The sequence below is a fragment of the Armigeres subalbatus genome, chromosome 3 (assembly GCF_024139115.2).
Source record: "Armigeres subalbatus isolate Guangzhou_Male chromosome 3, GZ_Asu_2, whole genome shotgun sequence".
In the NCBI taxonomy this organism is placed as follows: Eukaryota; Metazoa; Arthropoda; class Insecta; order Diptera; family Culicidae; genus Armigeres; species Armigeres subalbatus.
In genome coordinates, this window is record NC_085141.1 from 60,324,791 (window position 1) to 60,343,232 (window position 18,442).

General features: G+C 42.7%; 1 protein-coding gene across 1 annotated transcript; it reads right to left on the reverse strand.

Moving 5' to 3' along the window:
- Positions 1-283: 283 nt before the first annotated feature.
- LOC134220804 (uncharacterized) lies at positions 284-788 on the reverse strand. Its single transcript, XM_062699899.1, has 2 exons — positions 453-788; positions 284-388 (listed from the first exon to the last, which is right to left on the reverse strand). Exons 1-2 carry the CDS (start codon positions 771-773, stop codon positions 329-331), a joined length of 381 nt encoding a protein of 126 aa, XP_062555883.1. The 5' UTR covers positions 774-788; the 3' UTR covers positions 284-328.
- Positions 789-18,442: the final 17,654 nt, after the last annotated feature.

Genomic DNA, 18,442 nt, shown 5'->3' on the forward strand with positions numbered 1-18,442 from the left:
TTTGCAAACAAACATTGGAAAGCAATTTCCTGCTAAAGTAAGCATTTCCTGAGAAAATTATGGCCTGTAGACGATCAGATAAGGGAATGTGTTTAGGAGAATAGCATTTACATTCTACTGAATTAATGTTTATTTACAAAATAATGTACGTCCAAATCGTAAAGCCCCAAATGGGGTTCGATAACAGGGAGGATGTGTTTAGCGAAAACTACTATAGCAGATCCACTTTCTACCTTCTACAGCAACCAATTTAAGCAAAACGTGTCCTAATTCACGCTGGAACCGCTATTCGTGCCACGTGCCAATGATTTGTCCGTCCGATAGGCATCTATTGTTGCAAGTCAAACTGTACCAATATCAACAGATAGGTCGCCAGCTCACCGCAAACCTACAAAATGAATAATTACTAAATTGGAAAAAAAAAGCATTGACCGAATCAACTGGTGATCTACCTGGACGTAAATTATAGGATGAAGCTCGAAAAGATAGAAAGTGATATGGGGCGCTCGGCAATTAATTTGTTCCAATAGCTGATAGAACCGATTGATAAGCTTTTCGTTGTGCGGCAGATTCAGACATCGATGAATGACGCTGACCAGGGTGGATTTTTGGTGTTTAAGAGCCGAGAGGTAGATGACGCTTTGACTTACGAAAATGCTGAAATAGATCGACCAACTCAAATACAGTAAAGCATTGATTGTTTGTTGGTGAGTCGCTAGATGCATGAAGACTCGCATGCCGGCGTAGAATGATAGCAAGTGTAGGAAAAACATGTTGATAAACTGGGGGATCAACTGGAAATAAAGAAAGTGTTAGATACGAAACTTTTTACTTTTTCAAAGTTGTATGAAAAGCGTTAACCCCAGTAAACCCCTAAGATCATTAGATTGTTGAGACTCGTGAAATAAGGATAGTCAAATATGTCGCTAATAACAATCTCTCTCACCGGAACACTGTACACCATGCTGATTTCATCTGAAGCATCACACAACTTGTCATACAGCTGTGCTATTTGAATCACAAGCTCTTCTCTGCGGGGTAGCCGAACTTTTGCAAAACCTTTTGACTGTCCATCTTCCTCCAATAGTAGCTCTTTCACGCATCGGTTTAGTAGCTGCAGTCTCCCATGAACACTGAGAATCAGTCCATTTAACGCAGTATGCAACAAAGTGTATCCCAATGAGCTCGCGCAAAAGAATCCTAAGAAGATTATCACATCAGGTTGATAATCAATTTTTCTAAGCAATAGAGTAAGTGCCACAATCGCCCCCAACGCAACCAAACAAAACGTCAGAAAAATCGACACTCTCAAGTGGAAAATTTGATGATTTCTGGGGTATCCCAAGTTGCTAAGTTCTTCATCGTATGCTTTGAAATCTTTAAGAACAGCTTCCATTCGATGCCTCTGAGCGGTTATATAGAATGGTGTTATACCGATCAGAGCAATTAGTAAAATTAAAATGTTTGCAAATCCATTGGCAATAGCGCTCGGTTCGCCCTCGACGACGGTTTTCCACATCTTTTTCTGCACTCCCCTTACTATTCCAAACACCCGAAGAAGAGTAAAAATCGTCAACGCTACCCGATCAGCACCAGTCACGTCGAGCTTGCAGTTGACCTTGTCCACAATGCTGTAAGATACAATGCCCAACATCTTCAACGCCAAGTGCACATGGTTCAAACTGTCCACATTATTTTGCATGGGAAACCATCGCGAAGTAAGCCAACCAGATTCCGACTTCGGTTCACTGAGAAGACTCATTGTTTGTGGCAGAAAAGTATCCGCGAGTATCCGCTTCGCACACAAAATACGAAATGTGGGTTTCTTTAGAAGTTTTATCTCGAATTCTATTACGGACAGTTTTATTGGGGGAGAATCAATTATCTATGATTAATAGCTGGCAATTATTTATTAATTTTCACTTTGAAAAGTGATACAGATACCGTTTTGCTTCGAATTGCCGGACGCTTCGAAAGCCGGACACTTTAATTGTTATTTGACTTTATTTACCATCTCAACAAGTATTTCTTGAGTTATCAATGCAGGGAACTATTCTTAAACTTGAAACCATTTTAACAAATGTGAGTAATCCGTGATCTGTGGTAAAAACTTGAAAATTAGAAGTAAAAGTTGAAGGCATGTCATGATCAACGGTGAATTTCATTTTTCTTAGAATGCAGCTTAAGTCTCAACATTAGAAAATCTAAGCTCATATTTTCTATATTCCATCATTTGCAAGGGGTATTAGTAATTTATTAACATAGTATGATAGCACTCTTTGTCATGTATTAGAGTAATTGCTTGGAAATTCATTGCTTTAAAATTTTATTACATTTTCTGTATGTCCGGACTTTGAGGCAAGTTTTACAATTGCTTCGATTTCCGGACATGCTGAAATGATGTTAACTAGCTGTGTATCAGTTAGGTTAATTGAAATCAAATGATTCGTAATGAATAAGCATTGTTACAATTTCATTAAATTTGACTTGCTACACCCTAAAAGGAACATTGCTTGCTCTCAGCTTATCGATATATACTCATACACATATTGTTAATGGTATCACTTTATTAATAGCACACAAGTAGCAAAACTTGCCTACAGTTTCTAGTGAAAGGTTGTCTTCAAAAGTATTTTTTAACCATTCACAGTTTTGTAGAAAAAAAACTTCGTAAAACTAGCTTTTTAAACAGAATTGTATAAAAAGACACGTTATGAACGACACCCGTCATAAAAAAAAAATCTTTACTTTTCTCGGACACGCCCGGATTTATCAATCCGCATGAATTCAATTGTTCAATCACTCCTTTCAATCCTTGATTTCTAATAGCAAGCTGAAACGGATTTCAAAAGCCACATAAATTCCACTAATGTCTTTATTTTGAAATATATCTTAACAACAATAAGATAATGCATAGTTTTAATTCGCCGATGTTCATCCCATCAAAAACAAAAATATTAAAAGGTATTTGATGTATTTCTTATTTTTGTGATTTTTTCCGCAGTGAGCACACATGTTGATGAAAAGAATCGACGAATTTTGTGCCGCATTTCTTTGTTTCGCGATGAGATGAACATATATTCAGTGAGATGGAAATCGGCACAGTTCCCCCTATCATATTTATTTCTGGTATCATTGATCTACCTTGAAAGGGGAGCGGGGGGAGATTCTATGAAATTATTAAATTCTCAATGTTGTATTACAGTTAAATGATCCCGCTTGGTTTCAAATGCTGTTTTTTTTTGGTAGCTGGTCAATCTCAGAGCAAAAACTTCGGATGGTACACACAACCGGGGGATGCCAGATTTTCATACAAATCTGTATAGAAACCATACTTTGCGGATTTATATTAATCGAGAAATATGAATGCTTTATCCTAGCTGTCTTTAAAAGGATTAAATTGGCTATTTGAGAATCAATATAGCCAAACTCGAAGTGTCCGGAAATTCGAAGCAAAATTGTCCGGTATTTGAAGCATCCCTTATACTGTGTCCGGATTTTGAATCAAGCGATGTTCAATGTTTTAGGTTATATTAGCTATTTCGTGCAAACAAAATGTAATTTTCAGTACACTACAGCAAATTTGATAAGTTAATCTTGAGAGGGTGTGTTATCACTCAGTGTCAAATACTTAATTCCGTTTGAAATATTAAACTGAAAATTCAGCAGTGCTTGGGTATCCGGACTTCGAGTCAAAACGGTACATGTAATCTTGCTGCAATGAATGTACTTGTAATACTGCATCACACTACCTCGAACTTCACTAGTTCGAATTCGTCCGTAAGGGGTTTTCTTCTACAAGGTACTTTGTTGCCACAATGAAGTGTTGATTGCCTTGAAAATGTTTTTGCGGCAGTCTCGTACCTTTTTTGAGAAGAGCTTTTTACCCCTCCTCCTAAAAAGCTACATTCTGAAATCAAGTCTCCACAGGCTTGGAGACTCATACTTCAGGGGGCAGGGGAATCTATGAAGAACGCTCACGCTTATGGTAACGCGCAAGGCATTTTAAGAACTCCGGCAACTCTGTTTCAAGTGTACACGAGTGTTTTTTAAATACTGTAAATTGATTAGGTTTTGCGAAGTGACATTTGCGAAAAAAAATATTGAGTGACAGTATAAAACATTCCTCAGTTACTGCCTTTCGATATTGCCTAAGTCTAAAAATAAATTCTGTGTGGATTCTATACAGCAGAATATCACAGTAGACCAAATAAAGGGATTAAAAATAACGCTTTGGTGTGCATAATCGACATGGCTCGTAATATTGAGGTCATCGGTGACAATCACTCCCAAAAGCTTTAACGATCTCACAGCGTTAACTGTGCCGGTCCCTACGTTTGTCCTCGCTTGCTGCAACCCATGGTGGTTATGCACCATAACAACCTCAGTTTTACGGTGTCCAAAAAACAACCGTCATGAATTGGTCCATTCTTCGACTCTGTTTATGAATTACATCATCTTCGAAACCTTCAATTTCACACCGGCCAGGAGATTTGAGAGTCAAACTCCGTCATACATGATATTCCATGGAACCGGTCCGAGAATGGATCTCTGGGGAGCACCCACTGACACTTCAGCCAACTGCTGACCAGCAGTAAAATCTTGTTCTGAAAATAACTTTTCAGAATCCTGCACAGATAATCCGGGACTCTCAAGCGATGCAGGGAGTCAGCCAAAGCTGCACAGCCCGCATACTCTGTATTAGTAGACCGATGATCTGTTCAGGATCACCCTCTGTAATAACTTTCCAGTTAGTAGTAGACAAATTGGTTTGCATGTCGAAGGATCTCCCGGAAATTTCCAACGAACGAAAAGATCATAATGTTGTGATGTCCTGTACATATCCGGTGGTACGAAGGATCGATTTGAAAGATCTTCATCATTTTTCATTCATTTATTTAGTTAACATCTAAACAGATAACACTGAATCAACAATTTGACGCCACAATGCACGGTTCGAGGCAGCATCTCTCCATCCTCGGATACGCCCCACGCTCGCCAAGTCGTTTTGCACCTGGTCTGCCCATCGCGAGTCGCACTGCGCTCCACGCCGTCTCGTACCTGCCGGATCGGAAGCGAACACCATCCGGCATTCTTGCAACATGTCCTGCCCATCGTACCCTTCCGGCTTTAGCTTCCTTCTGGATACTGGGTTCGCCGTAGAGTTGGGCGAGCTCATGGTTCATTCTTCACTGCCACACACCGTCTTCTTGCACACCGCCAAAGATGGTCCTAAGCACCCGTCTCTCGAATACTCCGAGTGCTTGCAAGTCCTCCTCGAGCATTGTCCATGTTTCATGTCCGTAGAGGACAACCGGTCTTATAAGCGTCTTGTACATGACACATTTGGTGCGGTGGCGAATCTTTTTCGACCGCAGTTTCTTCTGGAGCCCTTCGTATTTCACGACTAACGTTGTTGTCAGCCGTTAGCAAGGATCCGAGGTAGACGAATTCCTCGACCACCTCGAAGGTATCCCCGTCTATCGTAACAATGCTTCTCAGGCGGGCCCTGTCGCGCTCGGTTCCGCCCACAAGCATGTACTTTGTCTTTGACGCATTCACCACCAGTCCAACTTTTGTTGCTTCACGTTTCAGGCGGGTGTACAGTTCTGCCACCTTTGCAGATGTTCGGCCGACAATGTCCATGTCATCCGCGAAGCAAATAAATTGACTGGATCTGTTGAAAATCGTACCCCGGCTGTTACACCCGGCTCTCCGCTAGAGATGGGCGCTCCGCTCAGGAGCTGTTCCAAAGATTCGCTTCCTTACATTGAGCTGATGAGCCATGGATCTTTTTTAACCCGTTTCGGTCTGACCTAGAAATCAAAATTGAAATAACCCGTGTAGGCTCATTTTTCGTCCGATTGCCGTGAAATTTTCAGGGAAGAAGCGTCATCATGTCTATTTTTTGGTACCTGACTTGATTTGACCATGGTGCCAATCCGGCCGGATTTATTAAGGGGGGGTCCTGGGTCAGATGCAGTCAAAAACGGGTCATTTTTTTAAAACCATTGATAAATGAACGAAAGTGACCAGAATGCTGATGCAAACGTGGTCAATCATCATTGACCAGCATCAGAAGTTAGTTTTGATACATTTGAATCACCAGGACATGGTTCCGGATGTTCCGGGAACCTGGTTCCCTGGGGTATCCCTGGGGTGGTGGACACTTTTCAAGTGGACACAACCCAGTCTTGCGACATATCAAACTTCATGGTTTTGGAAGACAATGCTAATAGATGAGTTTTTGGGAGGTTTTGGACACATTGCCCACATCCGGAAGTGTTCCCGGGAACCTGGTTCCCTCAAGGAAGTGGACAAATCTCGATTAGCACCGAAACCCATCTTGCGACATATCAAACTCCATGATTTTGAAATACAAGCTCAATAGATGAGTTTTTGAGAGGTTTTGGACACAGTGGCCACGTTCGGAAGTGTTCCTGGGAGTCTGGCACCCTCAGAGAGGTGGACAAATTTTGAATAGCACCGAAACCCATCTTGCAACATATCAAACTCCATGATTTTGAAAGACAAGCTCAATAGATGAGTTTTTGAGAGCTTTTGGACACATTGGCCACGTCCGGAAGTGTTCCCGGGAATTTGGTTCCCCCAAGAAAGTGGACAAATCTTGCCTAGCACCAAAACCCATCTTGCGACATATCAAACTCCATGATTTTGAAAGACACGCACAACACATGATTTTTTGAGAGGTTTTGGACACATTGGCCTCGTCCGTAAGTGTTCCCGGGAGCCTGGTTCCTTCAGGGAAGCGGACAAATTTCGATTAGCACCGAAACCCATCTTGCGACATATCAAACTCCATGATTTTGAAATACAAGCTCAATAGATGAGTTTTGAGAGGTTTTGGACACAGTGGCCACGTTTGGAAGTGTTCCCGAGAGCCTGGTTCCTTCAGGGAAGCGGACAAATTTCGATTAGCACCAAAACCCATCATGCGACATGTCAAACTCCATGATTTTGAAAAACAAGCTCAATATATGAGTTTTCGAGAGGTTTTGGACACATTGGTCACGTCCGGAAGTGTTCCCGGGAACCTGATTCCCTCAAGAGTTAGTTAGAGTTATGGATCCTGTACACCTCCGGTGGTGCAAAGGGCCGACTTGAAAGATCTCCATCCTGAGCGTTGCCCGGCTATCGCTTTAACCTGTTGCCAGGTTAGATTTCGGTCGACTTCTTTTATTTCTTTATTGAGGCTTCGCCGCCATGAGCCTCTGGGTCTGTCTCTGCTGCGATGTCCCGCTGGGTTCCAGTTTAATGCTTGTTTACCGATCTCGTTTCCGCCCCTACGTAGAGTGTGGCCGACCCAGCCCCACTTCCGATCCCGAATTTCTGTTGCTATCAGCCTCTGGTGACAACGACGATGGAGCTCGTTGTTTGAGATTCAGCCACCAGGCCCGAATTATATATCGCAGGCATCTGTTAATGAACACCTGCAGCCGTTGAGTGTTCTCCACTGATACACACCATGCTTTGCTAGCGTATAACAGCACAGATTTCACGTTAGAGTTGAAAATTCGTATTTTGGTGCGTTCACTTATCTGCCTGTTTTTCCAGATATTTCTGAAACTCGCAAAGGCAGTTCTTGCTTTCTCGATCCGTGCGCCTCTGTCGATCTTGGTACCGCCGTCTGACGCCATTTGGCTACCAAGGTATTGGAAGCTTTCAACATTCTCCACTGGTTGCCCGGCTACTGTGAAACTGGAAGGAGTCACCGTGTTTACATCCAACGATTTGGTTTTGTTGACGTTGATGACTAAACCTGCCGAAGAGGAGCGCTCGGCAAGGTCTTTGAGCTTACTCTGCATATCAGAGCGCCGTCGCGCGAGGAGTGCAACGTCATCCGCCAATTCGAAGTCATTTAGGTGCTCCATGGTTATAGGCTGCCATAACAGCCCGCGGTTTGGTTCACGGTCAATCGCATCTACCAGAATCTCGTCGATTACGATGAGGAACAGTAACGGTGATAGAATACATCCTTGCCTCACACCAGCTACGACCCGGATAGGATAGTACTGTGCCTCGATGAGGCCGATGATTTTCTCAGGAACTCCCTTGCGTCTCAGGGCGCCCCACATATTCTGCTCCAGGATGCTGCGGAGCGTGACAATATGGTCCACACAGGATCTTCCGGCACGGAATCCGGCTTGCTGCCGCCGGAAAGTCGCATCGATCTTCTCCTGAATCCGGGCTAGGATAATTTTTCACAGAACTTTGAGAACGGTACACAGCAACATAATGCCTCGCCAGTTACCGCATACAGTCAGGTCACCCTTTTTGGGCACCTTCACAAAGATACCTTGCACCCAGTCGACCGGGAAAGTTGCGGTGTCCCAGATATTACGAAATAAACGATGCAGTAGTTGAGCGGATGTCATGGGGTCAGCTTTGAGCATCTCGGCTGATATGCGGTCGACCCCTGGAGCTTTATTCGATTTCATGATTTGTATGGCTGTTTGAATATCTAGCAGTGATGGAGCTTCGGTATTGACGCGTGTTATACGTCGGATCCTAGGCAGATCATGCCGAGGTGGTGATGGCCTGGCTGGCACTTGAAAAAGTTGTTCGAAGTGCTCGAACCAGCGTTTCAGCTGGTCAGTTGGGTCGGTCAATAACTGATCATTCGCGTCTTTCACAGGCATCGTTGCATTCATCTTCGCCCCGCTTAAGCGTCGTGAGATATCGTAGAGGAGGCGAATGTCCCCGTTTGCGGCGGCTCTCTCTCCTTCGTCGGCCAGAGAGTCTGCTCACGCTCGCTTGTCCCGTCGACATGAGCGTTTTACTTCCTTTTCAAGAGCCGCGTATCGTTGACGGGCTAAGACTTTGGCTCCTCTGGTTTTCGATCGCTCTATCGCGGCTTTGGCTTCTCTTCGCTCCTCTATCTTTCTCAAGGTCTCATCGGTGATCCATTGTTTTCTCTGGGTACGTAGTTCGTCCAGATCAGATTATTCTCGCTGGTGGTGATGAAGGCATTCTTGATGGCGGTCCATTGGTCTTTCACGCTGCCACCTTCCGGAATATCAGCAGCACGCGTTTCCAGTTCTTCAACGAAGGACCGTTTCACCGTGGCATCTTCCAGTCGGCGTGTGTTGAATCGTCGTACAACTCTTTCCTCCTGCCGACGAATCCGCGCAATGCGCAGGCGTATTTCGCCGATGAGGAGGTGATGATCAGACGCGTTATCGGCACTACGTTTATTCCGTACATCAAGAAGGCTCCGTTTCCATTTTCGGCTGATGCAGATGTGGTCGATTTGATTTTTGTAAAGCCGTCACGGGAGACCCACGTGACCTTGTGAACCGGTCGATGAGGGAAGAGCGATCCCCGATCACCATGTCGTTATTACTTCAAAATTCTGCGAACAGCTCTCCGTTTTCGCTCATTTCTCCGAGACCATGACGTCCCATAATTCGCTCATGGTTCGAGTTGTCGGATCCGATCTTCGCATTGAAGTCGCCCAAACAGATCTTGATATCACCCTTCGGAATTCTATCTTCGATGGCATTGAGTTGACTGTAGAAGTTCTCTTTGTCTTGCAGATCGGCAGCATCGGTTGGCGCATAACATTGGATTATAGTAAGGTTTCGGACCCGTGTTCTAAATCTGGCAACGATTATCCTTTCACTTATAGGTTCCCACTTCATAAGCGCAGAGTGTGCCTGAGCGCTTAGTAGGAAGCCAACTCCGCGATGCCGGGAAGCGTGTTCACCTCGTAAACCAGAGTATAGCAGAACTTGTCCCGACGGCGTTCTGTGTTCTCCAAAGATTGGCGAACGGACTTCACTCAGTCCCAGGATCTCAAGCTTCATGCGGCGTGCCTCATCGGCAAGTTGTGCCAATTTACCCTGCTGGGCTAGGGTTGAAACGTTCCATGTTCCTATTCGTGTCCGTTGTTTCGCGCTAAGAGTCGTCGCCGTAGAATCAGTCCGTATTCTTTCATTATCGGGAACAGTAGGTTGTTGGCCCAAGGTTCCCTATCCACCGGGATGGGGCTGCCATCTTAGGTATAGCTTCCGGGAATAGCATTTCATACTCAGATGCTGGATACCAGAACAGACGCTGTTGGAGCCGCACCTCCTTGGTGAACAGACGCTCAACAGAGCCCACTGTCGAACCCCACCACATCCTAGGCAGACCCCACAGGACGCACCCTCTCACTCTAGCTGATGTCAGAAGGACAACAGTGCCCAGGCTGCACTACCAGCTAAGTACGCAACCCTTAGCTGGCGGTCAATTGTCATCGGAAGACCCGTGGAAGCGTGAGTATTGGAACTTGTGAGGACCAGAGCTATGTTGGGCGCCCCTTCCCGGATGTCAACTCACCATTTCGCAGCCCTGATTCCCTCAAGGAAGTGGAAAAATTTCGATTAGCACCGAAACCCATCTTGCAACATATCAAACTCCATTATTTTGAAATACAAGCTCAATAGATGAGTTTTTGAGAGGTTTTGGACACAGTGGCCACGTTCGGAAGTGTTCCCGGGAGCCTGGTTCCCTCAGGGAAGTGAACAAATTTTGATTAGCACCGAAACCCTTCTTGCGACATATCAAACTCCATGATTTTGAAAGACACGCACAACACATGATTTTGTGAGAGGTTTTGGACACATTGGCCGCGTCCCTAAGTGTTCCCGAGAGCCTGGTTCCTTCAGGGAAGCGGACAAATTTCGATTAGCACCGAAACTCATCTTGCGACATGTCAAACTCCATGATTTTGGAATACAAGCTCAATAGATGAGTTTCTGAGAGGTTTTGGACACATTGGCCTCGTCCGTGAGTGTTCCCGGGAGCCTGATTCCTTCAGAGAAGCGGACAAATTTCGATTTGCACCGAAACCCATCTTGCGACAAATCAAACTTCATGATTTTGAAAGACAAATTTAATACATTAATTATTTTTTGAGATTTTGGATACATTGGCCACGACCGGAAGTGGTCTTGGGATCCTTGTTCCCTCAAGGAAGTAAACAAATTTAGATTAGTACCGAAACTCATCTTGTGACGTAACAAACTTCATGATTTTGATAGTCAAGCAAAATAATGAAGTTTGATATGTCGCAAGATGGGTTTTGGAGCCAATCGAAATTTGACCGCTTCGCTGAGAGAACCAGGCTCCCGGGAACACTCCCAGACGTGGCCAGTATGTCCAAAATCTCTCAAAAATTCGTGTATTGTGCTTGTCTTTCAAAATCATGGAATTCGACATGCCGCAGAATGGGTTTCGGTGCTAATCGAGGGAATCAGGCTCCCGGGAACTCTTCCGGACGTGGCCAATGTGTCCAAAATCTCTCAAAAATTCATGTATTGTCTTTTAAAAACATGGAGTTTGACATGCCGCAAGATGGGTTTCGGTGCTAATCGAAATTTGTCCGGTCCCCTGAGGATATCAGGCGCCCAAGAACACTTCCGGACGTGGCTAATGTGCTCAAAACCTCTCAAAATTTCATCTTTTGAGCTTGTTTTTCAAAATCATGGAGTTTGATGGGTCGCAAGATGGGTTTCGGTGCTAATCAAAATTTGTCCACTTCCCTGAGGGAACCAGGCTCCCGGGAACACTTTCGGACGTGATCAACGTGTCCAAAATTTCTCAAAAAATCATGTATTGTGCTTGTTTTTCAAAATCATGGAGTTTGATATGTCGCAAGATGGGTTTTGGTGCTAGGCAAATGTTGTGCAATTTCTTGGGGAACCAAGTTCCCGAAAAAATTTCCGGACGTGGCCAATGTGTCCAAAAGCTTTCAAAAACTCATCTATTGAGCTTGTCTTTCAAAATCATGGAGTTTGATATAACGCAAAATGGGTTTCGGTGCTAATCAAAATTTGTCCACTTCCCTGAGGGTACCAGGCTCCCGGGAACACTTCCAAACGTGGCCACTGTGTCCAAAACCTCTCGAAAACTCATCTATTGAGCTTGTATTTCAAAATCATGGAGTTTGATATGTCGCAAGATGGGTTTCGGTGCTAATCGAGATTTGTCCACTTCCTTGAGGGAACCAGGTTCCCGGGAACACTTCCGGATGTGGGCAATGTGTCCAAAACCTCCCAAAAGCTCATCTATTAGCATTGTCTTCCAAAACCATGAAGTTTGATATGTCGCAAGACTGGGTTGTGTCCACTTGAAAAGTGTCCACCACACCAGGGATACCCCAGGGAACCAGGTTCCCGGAACATCCGGAACCATGTCCTGGTGATCCAATTGTATCAAAACTAACTTCTGGTACAGGTCAATAATGGCTGACCACGTTTGCATCAACATACTGGGTACTTTCGCTCATTTATCAATGGTTTTAAAAAAATGACCCGTTTTTGACTGCATCTGACCCAGGACCCCCCCTTAATAAATCCGGCCGGATTGGCACCATGGTCAAACCAAGTCAGGTACCAAAAAATAGACATGATGACGCTTCTTCCCTGAAAATTTCACGGCAATCGGATGAAAAATGAGTCTATAAGGGTTATTTCAATTTTGATTTCTAGGTCAGACCGAAACGGGTTAAAGAAGCCCAGCTCAGCAGCTCACTTTAAATTGATGAAATCATTGTCAAACACGCGCCTAGAGAAACTCCCTCGAGCGTACGCACTGAGTACGCGCGCTGTTGTATTTTGTACAGCAGAAACGAAAATACCACGCTCGCGGTACACAACACAATCGAGCTTGTATGAGCATTGCAGTCCAGTACCACGCACGTGCTGATCGTTTATTATTTGCACCTCAAGTACCATCAAGCCAAGCGACAGAAATCATTTCTGCTGCAGAGAGGAATAAGAAACACACAAGCAAAAATAATCTATGACATGGAAGCGAGAGCTGCGCCACTAGCTCAGATCCGTGCGACACGGATCTCGATCCGGATCAGTCGCGACCGATTCTAGCGAGCGAACCGTGTGGTTCAAACGAACCGAGCTGCACGCTTAAAATGACTTACATATTTTTGTGTTCCGTTCACACAAAACGGGCCTCTCCTGGAACAACTCATATTATGAGTAACTACGATGTTACTCATTTTTGTGTAACCGATGGCCGATGATTTTCGGTGAGTTCATTTTACACAGCGAGAGAGCAGTCGGAAATCGAACCTAACCTCAATTGTTAATGTTAAAGTAAGCCAACTTTTCCATACTTATTCGGAGGCTTCTCCAATCGTTTCGATCAACAAAACAAAGTGCGATTTTTGTATTTGCACTTTTTTTTTGTTTCGCCATCAAAACCAAATGAAAAACCTCCGAAAAAGTTCGATTTCTTGCAGCACATTCTGCACACGTTCGCCATCATAGCGACCCGGAGGGACTTTGACAGCTCGAGGCAAACTCACTTACACATATCATGCACATGTGAGACAGTACACAGCGACTGCTTATGTTTCACACAAAATTTTCACTCATAGTGAGAGTTGGCCAAGGCGTCGCCGTGATGTGTGAAAGCTATTCATGCGATGTGTACTTGACGTTAAGCGTGTGGGTGCTGTGTCTTGCACGGAGCGGATCTTTTACTTGCGACGGGTTTTCCCGCCAGCATACTGCTACATGTGCACTCGGTTTGTTTGTAGCACCGTGCTCTGTATTTTTTACTCTCTTGTTTTTATTTCTCTCGCATTTCGGGAACCAATATACACGCTTAACGTCAAGTACACATCGCATGAATAGCTTTCACACATCACGGCGACGCCTTGGCCAACTCTCACTATGAGTGAAAATTTTGTGTGAAACATAAGCAGTCGCTGTGTACTGTCTCACATGTGCATGATATGTGTAAGTGAGTTTGCCTCGAGCTGTCAAAGTCCCTCCGGGTCGCTATGATGGCGAACGTGTGCAGAATGTGCTGCAAGAAATCGAACTTTTTCGGAGGTTTTTCATTTGGTTTTGATGGCGAAACAAAAAAAGTGCGAATACAAAATCGCACTTTGTTTTGTTGATCGAAACGATTGGAGAAGCCTCCGAATAAGTATGGAAAAGTTGGCTTACTTTAACATTAACAATTGAGGTTAGGTTCGATTTCCGACTGCTCTCTCGCTGTGTAAAATGAACTCACCGAAAATCATCGGCCATCGGTTACACAAAAATGAGTAACATCGTAGTTACTCATAATATGAGTTGTTCCAGGAGAGGCCCGTTTTGTGTGAACGGAACACAAAAATATGTAAGTCATTTTAAGCGTGTAGATGAATGGGCTCGCTTGTATGAAAATGTCAACTACGCATGGTTAGAAGGGTTAGAAGCGCGCGCAAACAAGGCATTGATTTACTGCACCCAGTATGAAGAGAAAACTTATGACACGTGATATGGTTCATATAGGGTGGGTGTACCAATTGTCGCCATACATAAGAACAACTTTTTTTAAAAAAATAAGTAGAAGACGTATGGGTGAACTTTATATATCAAGGGAAAGGTTTTACTTCCTGCTTCTTAGAACAGCTGTGAAAACCACAATAAAATTTTCCTCAAAATGGATTAATCCAAAATAGGAACGCATGCACCAGTTGTGGCACTATTCTTAATTTTGGTTCCTTATTTGGCAAATCCCATTGTTTTCTTATGGGGTTGGCCAAATAGGGACCACTAGTGCGACAACTGGTGCAAAGGACGTCAAAAATTAAGCAAAATCAATTTTTACAATTATGCTTTGCTTGTTTTGAAGGAGATCAAAGGTGTTATCGCATCATATGAATATGCTTTATCGATATGAACTTGGTTTGCGGTGATTTGATTGGCCATTTGGCATATAAAGCACTAGTGCGACAACTGGTGCTATAGCCACAACTGGTACATCTGGCCTACATATCAGAGACTAGGGACTGAATTATTTAAATTGACGATTTGAGAAACGTTATCAACAAAATGTACACAGATAAAAATATGTTGTGATTTTAAATGTATTTTCATGCACATATTTGGAGCATGCAAATAAACGTAACATTCAATTGATCTCACTATTCTTTTAAATCGAAATAAATGTAAACGGTGCTTGCTTGTAAAATTCAATCAAATTTTATTGAATTTCGAATGCTAATTCGTTTGATGGGATAAGCTGCAATTTTACACGTCGTTGAATTTTCAAAATTATTTCCTGTGTAACGTAGAATTATGAATAGAAAATAATGTTGAGTTAGTTTTTTGTATCGAAATAAATGTGATGATTCTAAATGATCTCCTAGATTTCAAAACTAGACGGTCAGAAAAACCGTAATAAATGTTATCAGTTTAAAATTGTCGTTTTTTCAATGGAAATTATTACCTCACTGTAGCTAAACATTTTTAAAATGTCAAAGAAAGGTAAATAGATGAATGATGAATGAATGAATAAATTAATGAATGACATAAATTTTTCAAATTTTTGAACAATAATTAAAATAATAATATTAACAATTATGTTTTATTATATTAAAATTATGTTTTATTACATTAAAGAACTGAAGAGCTGATCCAAGGAGCTGACTCTTTTCAATGAGCTGAACGGATCAGATCCGCTCACTGCAATGAGCTGTTTTGCCCATCTCTACTCTCCGCATGACACCTTCTAGCGCAATGTTGAACAACAGGCACGATAGTCCATCACCTTGTCTTAGTCCCCGGCGCGATTCGAACGAACTGGAGTGTTCGCCCGAAATCTTCACACAGTTTTGGACACCATCCACCGTTGATTGGTCTGGTAATCTTCCCAGGGAAGCTGTTCTCGTCCATTATTTTCCATAGCTCTACGCGGTCAATACTGTCGTATGCCGCCTTGAAATCAACGAACAGATGGTGCGTTGGGACATGGTATTCACGGCATTTTTGAAGGATTTTCCGTACAGTAAAGATCTGATCCCTTTTCGAGCGGCCGTCAACGAAGCCGGCTTGATAGCTTTCCACGAACTCATTCACTAATGGTGACAGACGTCGGAAGATATCACGTTGTAGGATGGTGATTACTCGAAAGTTCGCACACTCCAGCTTGTCGCCTTTCGTGTGGATGGGGCATATAACCCCTTCCTTCCACTACTCCGGTAGCAGTTCAGTTTCCCAGATTCTGACTATCAGTTTGTGCAGGCGAGTGGCCAGCTTTTCCAGGCCCATCTTGATGAGCTCAGCTCCGATACCATCCTTACTAGCTGCTTTATTGGTCTTTAGCTGTTGAATGGCATCCTCAAATTTCCTCAATGTAGCTTGTAGGTAGTCTGCTGCTAGTTTTAGGTTTTATTTCCATTCATACGAATACATTTTTGCCCACCATTGCATGAGTATGTATCTTGTGTGGCAAGGACAATATATACACTATGCCCAGGGATCAAATTCTTCGCACAACAACCTTACCTTGTATAAAATGGTAGTCCTGATAAGAACCAATTTAATGGTCCTGCAACGAAACCAGATCCAGAACCATGTGCCGCTGACGCCGACGATAACCACTCGATAGTTTGTCGCTTGAGGGGCCCTCCGGTAAGACGCGCAGCTACAAAGCAAGACCATGCTGAGGGTGGCTGGGTTCGATTCCCGGTGCCAGTCTAGGCAATTTTCGGATTGGAAATTGTATCGACTTCCCTGGGCATAAAAGTATCATCATGTTAGCCTCATGATATACGAATGCAAAAATGGTAACCTGGCCAAGAAACCTCGCAGTTAATAATTGTGGAAGTGCTTAATGAACACTAAGCTGCGAGGCGGCTCTGTCCCAGTATGGGGATGTAAGTTTCAATGAAATTGACAAATTGCTGGAGAGTTTGTTGCGGAGTCAATTGATATATAAATCTCAAAAATCCATCAAAAGATAAAGTCTCTATTAACGTTCAAAATTTTACATGATTTCGTGACGGTTTGCCAATTTTAGATTCTGATTTGACACCCAGTACCTTTTGGAAAAAAAAGCGTTCCCGAGTTCGTGAACCAGCAAAAATTATCGTGATTTGAGTCATGAATTCGGGAACACTAGTCACGTTTTCCAGAACGTTCTCGAAACCGTGACTAAAAATATACCATGAACTTGTTATTCCACGAATTCATGAACGCTTTTTTTTTGCATGTAATGCCAAATTCAAAAGATTCTGATCAGGTGAGGCCTGACCAATATTCGCTGGGTGAGCAAACAGTTGTCGTAGGTTTGGGGTAACCATTTGAACTACTATTTCTTTACTGATGATATCCAATGATAGTTCACCTCACCTACAAATTGCGCAAAAATGAACACTGAAGTTGTACGCCAAAAAAAATGTACAGACGCGTGTTCGATGGAAAACTCATTTAAATACACTCGAAGTAGTGGCGTTCGGGGTAGTTGTGTGAACTCTGTTTAATCGGTGATAGAGAATAATTAATTTTTTGTCGAAAGTGTCGGTGAAATATGGCTCACACAATTTATTGTACAATGATGCACACTTTTCAGTAGCTAAAGCGCGTGTGCGCAGATGTGTATGTTTTTGAATGGAGCTGGAGGTCAAAATCAAACCGCATAAAAATAAACCTAGGTGTATATCGTTTTTGTTCGTTCTGGATGCAATCCACAGATTAAAACGGAGCCCAAATTGCTGCTTCATAAATCAAATTATACGGAAGAAAGTATAATCAAAATATCGTCACTTTCTGCAATAATCGATAAAACTTATTGACATTCAAACATTTTTTATATCAAAAAGCAATGCCAAAATAAATATTTTACTTGATGATTAGGTTTTAGCAAGAAAAATGCAAGAATTGTGTTCGATAAAGTTGTGCCCTGGTGTATAGGCCCGAAGAATGTGACAGAAATTATCTTATCCTCAAGAAAATTTGTGTTGGGTTAAGTAAAAAAATGCAACACAAAAAAACGATGTGATAAATATGTTGAAGCATCACACAACAATTACAGCAATAATTCATTAATAAAATCTTATGATCGATTCTGTCATTGTTTTCTGATGAAATTGGCGATAAACGGTTTTATCCCATCGAATTGTTTCATATTCTGGCATGATTAATTATAATCTGCATCCATGTTGAACATAATTAATATTACCTGTCAGATCCGTTGCGTAATTGGCCGAGACCAATCAAGGCGTGATTCAGGTTAATTATAAATTAAAATCGATCGATTGCTTCCTTTTGATAGACCATTCGTTCAAATCTATACCATGTCAAAACGATTAGAATTGTTCGTTAGGAAAGTGAAAAAAACAGCTATAGAACATGATTTATTTTTTAAATTTATTTCACTCGTTCAGAATTCAAGACTCAAATAGTTTGGAATTCAAAAATAATCAACCTTCGTCAGAAAAAAATCTTCCTAACCAAAAATTTCCCCTATGTCTATGTAAATACAAATTCCCACATCAATCGATTCCAAGCATTGGAAGGCCATCTTCTTCCCCAGTTGGAATGACATCGATGAAGAAATGTTCTCTCAAGGCAAACATTAAAATTTCATTAAACTTTATGAATTTCCAATTGCCTGTTTGAACACGTTTATTGCTTCCGAT

Coding starts and splice junctions, on each gene's coding strand:
- LOC134220804 (XM_062699899.1), bottom strand. CDS start 773: ATGTTTTTCCTACACTTGCTATCATTCTACGCCGGCATGCGAGTCTTC. Junction 389..452: donor ATCCTATAATTTACGTCCAG/GTAGATCACCAG, acceptor TTCATTTTGTAG/GTTTGCGGTGAGCTGGCGAC.